At 38.5% G+C, this 6,000-nt stretch overlaps 1 protein-coding gene across 4 annotated transcripts in view; it reads right to left on the reverse strand.

Annotated features, from left to right (window-relative positions):
• The window catches only part of LOC135091399 (fasciculation and elongation protein zeta-2-like), a 72,466-nt gene that overhangs the window by 6,414 nt on the left and 60,052 nt on the right, over nt 1-6,000 (reverse strand). For all 4 annotated transcript variants that reach the window (XM_063989023.1, XM_063989022.1, XM_063989021.1 and 1 more), the window contains 5 exons: nt 4,825-4,927; nt 2,657-2,817; nt 2,149-2,226; nt 1,407-1,482; nt 732-797 (listed from right to left, as the gene is read on the reverse strand). In XM_063989023.1, the coding sequence (XP_063845093.1) occupies nt 732-797; nt 1,407-1,482; nt 2,149-2,226; nt 2,657-2,817; nt 4,825-4,927 (484 nt within the window). The remainder of the gene's footprint in view (nt 1-731; nt 798-1,406; nt 1,483-2,148; nt 2,227-2,656; nt 2,818-4,824; nt 4,928-6,000) is intronic.

A 6,000-nucleotide genomic window follows, 5' to 3' on the forward strand; every position in this document is an offset into this window, starting at 1 on the left:
CAATTTTAGATTCTATTCATGGTTTAGTTACACATGCAGGCAACTAGTGGTCCAATGAGTGAAAAAGTCTGTCAACACTAAGACACACCCACAGTAAAACCTTGTTCTGACAGACTGACCTCAGGCAAGTCCACGGCAGACTGGGTTACCTACTCCTTGCACTCACTGGCAGATGCTGCTGCCTTCAACTGCCTTTTACTCCTCATGACGTTAATGTTAAGTTCAAAAGACTACAGTGCCTCAGTGAATCTTGAATCATCCTGCTCTGAAAATCTTGTGCAGTATTCCCACTTAAAGCTACCAGGTTATATATGACACATTAGCAGAAACATTATGAACTAGTTCTCTATTAACTTCTTTAACTTCTCCAGCCAGTAGTGTGACTAACTGAGCCTCAAAGGGAGCGCATAGAACGAGGTTTCACTGCAGTGCGGAGGACGGGACGGGCCAGGCACAGCTCCGCCCCACTGACGTCCTCTCGAGGATCACAAAAAACACGGGTCCATTTATTTCTTGGCCACCGATGAAAACGAGATGAAGTTTTACCTTAAATTTCCACTTTTATCATCGGGGGGGAGGGAAGGGGAAACACAGAGAATGGTGTGAGTGTTGCTCTAAGGCAGTGGCAAACATGTCAGCTAGTTAGTACTTCTTCATGTTATTGGGCAAGTCTTCTCAAGGGAGTGTTGCTCAGCAGTGCCACTTGGGGACCCGCATGGACTGAGACTGACCTTTTAAGATGTAGTCCGTGAGCAGCGTGGGCACTGTGGGACTGTCCTCGTTGATCGCCGTCAGGACTGCAGGGAGAAAATGGAAATAGGGTTGGGAATTTTAAAACATATGGAGGTGATTGGGATAAATGGTGGTTTATAAGGAGTAAGAGGGTGGTTGTGATAAATAGTGAATTATAAAGAGTAGTAGGAGGCTGGTTCTAAAAAGCAGTGAATTATTAAAAGTAAGGAGGTGATTGTAATAAAAAATTAATTATAAGGAGTAAGAGAATAGTTGTGAAAAGAGTGAGTTGTGAAAAGCAGGCCAATGGTTCTGAGAAAAAAAAAAGAAAATGGGAAGGTCATTACACTTTCAAGTAAAGAATAATACAAAGTAGGAAGATGGTCATGAAAAACAGTGAATTACTTATCTTTTTTTCACTTAATTGATTATACTCTCTTTTAAGCCTTTCTTCTCATTATTATTCCTTTCCCTAACCCTTTCACATTGCACACTCACACTTCTGCCGTACTTCTCATTATTACTCCTTTCTTTAGTCACACACTTATCACTCTGGCCTTACTTCTCATTATTATTCCTTTCTTTAGTCACACACTTATCACTCTGGCCTTACTTCTCATTATTGTTCCTTTCTCTAATCTCTCACACTCGCACTCCCTCTCACACCAGCTTACTTTTGATGAGGATCTGCAGGGTGGGGTTCTGTGGGGGCCCGTGTCCAACATCATAGGGGATCACTGTTGTTAAATACTGCCGAAAGAATAAAATACCTTATAATCTTAAACTGAACACCTTAATCTATTGTTTCTTTTATATTCACGTTTTTTTTTTTATTTATTATGGTGAATATAGAATACTGTACAACTTATGATTCTATATTGAATGCCTTAATTTATGGTTTGTTTCTTTCGAATTCAAAGGTTTTATTTGAAAGTTTTGTATTCATAACTCTAATCTACATCTCTTTATTGTGGCAAGAATAGGATACAACTTTTTTTTATTTAATACTGAACACCTTAATTAGTGTCTGTTTGTACTGTATTCAAAGCTTTCATTTAAACCTTTTCATCGTATCAAAAGTAGAAAACAATACCTTACAAACTCACACTGAACTCTTTAACTTCATCGTATCAAAAGTAGAAAACAATATCTTACAAACTCACACTGAACTCTTTAACTTCATCGTATCAAAAGTAGAAAACAATACCTTACAAACTCACCCTGAACTCTTTGACTTCATCGTATCAAAAGTAGAAAACAATATCTTACAAACTCACACTGAACTCTTTAACTTTATCGTATCAGTAGAAAACAATATCTTACAAACTCACACTGAACTCTTTAACTTCATCGTATCAAAAGTAGAATACAATACCTTACAAACTCACACTGAACTCTTAACTCCATATAACCTACCTTAGGGTCAGTGCCATTGGGTCCGACTTTCTTCTGTTTCTTCTTCTCGATGTTAAAGTTCCTCCTCTTGTTCTGGACCTGAGAGGAGAAGGGGGGGCAGTGAGGCCAACATCAATACAGAAACCAAAATGTCACTGTGTTTTTATGCTTCTTTTAATTAATTGTACTGTTTGTGTATGTATATAGTATTTGTTTCATTGATTAATTTGATTTTCTTGGTTTATTTGTTCATGAATCATCAACATAATATGTTTTATCTTTTCTTGTCCCTCCTTTTCTCAAAACGAAACCAAACTGAACTAACCATAATTAAACAAATCCTCAATACATTACAACAACAACGACAATAACAACACCTCACAATTACGTTTGTCTTTCCTTATCATTCCTTTTCCCCAAACGCAACCAAACTAACAAAACTAAACAAACCCTAAACACACACACCACCACCACCACCACCATCACCACGAAGACCCACCATCAGTACCCACCCCATTCACTCACTCACCTGAAGAAGGAGGGAGATGAAGGAGTTTTTGAGTTCCTTCTCGTATTCCAGCTCGTCACGGAGGGCAAGCTGCGTGATGAGCGTCTCTGAATACCGGCGGATGACAAGCTCCAGTTCCATCAGGGCCTCATTCAATTCTGGCACACTCATACTTTTCAATTCTGTGGATGGAGGGAATACGGTGAAGGGGGAGGTACAGGGGAGTGAAGGGGGGAGGTACAGGGGAGTGATGGGGGGATACAGGGGAGTGAAGAGAGGGAGGTACAGGGGAGTGAAGGAGGAGATAAAGGCGAGTGAAGAGGGAGTACAGGGGAGTAAAGAGGGGGTACAGGGGAGTAAAGAGGGGGTACAGGGGAGTGAAGGGGAGAGGTATGGTGAGGCAGGGAAGGAGTGAAGGGGTGGATAAGGACAGTGAAAGGTTGTAGGGGGAGTGAAAGGATGTAGGAAAGTGAAAGGATGTTGGGCAGTGAAGGAAGGATGTTGGACAGTGAAGGATGTTGGTCAGTGAAGGAAGGAAGTATAGAGAACCTAAAAAAAAAAAAACTGAACAACCTTTTATAACAAACTATGATTTGCAGTTTGAGGAGAATATTCATGAAAATAACGAAACAATATAAAAAAAATAAAGCAAACAATTTTAAGAACACAAAAAACCAGACCTAACCAAATGAACCAAAATCAAGAAAACAATAAAAAAAAAGATCACTGAATTTACTCAAATACCAAGAACGTATGCAAACAAACAGGTTCCATTAACACAGCAATCTTTACAAAACATTAACGTCTCCTCCAGCGCACTACCTGTCAGCTGTTAAGAAATCCATTAATGGCAGTAATGAGATAGGAAAATGGTACAAAAACAGCCCCTGGAACTTGGCAGACGAAAGAAAGCATTGCTAGTAATGGTGTGTTGCAAAAAGTTGAAAGGTAAGACGTAACAAAAAGAAAAAAAAAAAAAACAGTCCTGGAATCTTGCCGAGTGAACGAAGGAAGCATATCTAGTGTAGAAAAAAAAAGGAATAGTAAGATAAGAAAATACAACAAAAAAACAGGCCTGGAATCTACAGTGAGGAAATAATTGGCAACACTGGATTATAAAAAAAACATTAAAAGGTGACAAAAAACAAAAGAGGAATATTGTAGAGAGAAGGAAGCATTGGTAGTGTTATAAAAAAGTAATGAGATTAGAAAACGCAACAAAAAACAGCTCGGGAATCTGCAGAGTAGAGGAAACATTGGTACTACTGGCTTATGAAACGTAGTGAGGTGAAAAAAAAAAAAAAATTACTGGAATCTTGTAGAGAGAGAGAGAGAGGGTAGCATTGGTAGTGTTATAAAAAGTAATAAGATAGGAAAACGCAACAAAAACAGCTCAGGAATCTGCAGAGGGGAGGCAACATTGGTAGTGCTGAGTGTTACAAGAAGAGTGGGCCAGTGTGGTGTTCAGGGCAGGTTCCTCGAGGCAAGACTGCAGTGTTAGGCTTCAATTTTTTTTTTCCTACACACTGCTTTCTCTCGTTTTAGTGTCTCATCCTTGTATATGCCAGTTTCTCTCTCTCTCTCTCTCTCTCTCTCTCTCTCTCTCTCTCTCTCTCTCTCTCTCTCTCTCTCTCTCTCTCATACCTTCCCTTAGGCCACTACAAAGAAACGGCGAGAATTTTTTCTTTTCTCTTTTTTTATGCACAAAGGAGGTAGACTCAAAAGGAAAAGAAAAAAAAATAATATTCTTTTTTTCAGAAAGATCAGCTCAGAGAGGAAAAAAAGAAAAAAAAGAGAAAAGAGCTGAATCAAATACCAGAGAAGCAAATCGAACACAAAATTCAGTCACTGATAATATTTTTTTTGCAGGAATTAAGTTCAGCCAAGGGAGAAAAAGAAAAAAAAAATAGAAAAAAAAGGGCCGAATCAAATGACACTCCTCCCAAAACAAAAGAAGAACAGACAAGCAAGTCAAACAACACAATACTCACTGTCACTAATAATATTTTTTTACCGGAAGATCAACCAAGAGAGAGAGAGAGAGAGAGAGAGAGAGAGAGAGAGAGAGAGAGAGAGAGAGAGAGAGAGAGAGAGAGAGAGAGAGAGAGAGAGAGAGAGAGAGCGCCGAATCAAACACCATTCCCCAAAAACAAAAGACGAACAGAAAAACAACACACGATATTACTCACTGTCATGGTAGAGGTGGGGAGGGCAGGGCCGCGTGGGGATGTCCTGCATGTTCTCCCCTGACGAAGAACTCTCCACACACTCGTCCTCTGAGCTGCTTCCCTCCTGACACACATACACACACAGGGGCGTCAGTCATCACCCCCACCATGAGCCACCCCAGTAATCACAAAAAGTACCCCAGGACAAGAAACAAACAGAAAAAAAGAAGCATATTATTTCTACACTATTCTAATCACCCCATAACCATACAAACTTGCATCAGTCATCACCCCAGCAGTTAGCACCCCAGTAAACACCCCAGAGCAAGAAACACAAGCAGAAAAAGAAGGAAAAGTAGCATATTATTCTACACTAATCTAATCACCCCGACTCATACAAATTCGAATAGGAAAAGTAGAAAAGTAGAAAATTGTAAGAAAAAAATATATGTAACAACCTTTTTTCCAGCATTTACCTATATTTTAATTAAGGCAAGGTTATTAAAGATGGAACTGAAAAAAAATTGCTCATTCAAATAAAAATTAAAATAAACAAATAAATACATACATTGAAAGAGGCGAGGTTTTTACAATCTATGCAAAAAATATATTAAAAAGAAAGAAGTTATATAATATAGCAAGGCCAGACCAATTCTTTGTCAAGCTGAATTGGATAAAGATAAACTAATTCATTTTTATTTATTTACTTATTTACTCGTTTTCATTCCCTTGCAGCCTAAGTCCCCCCCCTCATGTACTGTTTAGTTAGACCCCCTTTCTTCCCGTTTTCTTTCAATGTGCAAGTGTTAAGATTTTTGGTGCAAGGACAGAGAGAGAGAGAGAGAGAGAGAGAGAGAGAGAGAGAGAGAGAGAGAGAGAGAGAGAGAGAGAGAGAGTCATACGAGAAACCAAATAAAACAAGAAAAATTAAATACGACAGCGAAAACGAAAAAAAGTGGAAACGAAAATTAAGATAAGAATAAAAAATGTTAAAAGAAAATGAGTGAGAAAAAAATAAAAGAAACGGAAAAAAATAGGAACCAGGAAAAAAAAAAGAGGAAGGGCAAAGTACGAGAATCTGATAAAAAAAAAGTTGGACCAAAATTTATGAAAGAGAGAAAAAGAGATGTAAGAAATTAGACTTAAAAGAAGGAAAAAAAAAAAAGAAAACAAACAGAGAGAGAGAGAGAGAGAGAG

This window comes from Scylla paramamosain, chromosome 37 (genome assembly GCF_035594125.1).
Source record: "Scylla paramamosain isolate STU-SP2022 chromosome 37, ASM3559412v1, whole genome shotgun sequence".
In the NCBI taxonomy this organism is placed as follows: domain Eukaryota; kingdom Metazoa; phylum Arthropoda; class Malacostraca; order Decapoda; family Portunidae; genus Scylla; species Scylla paramamosain.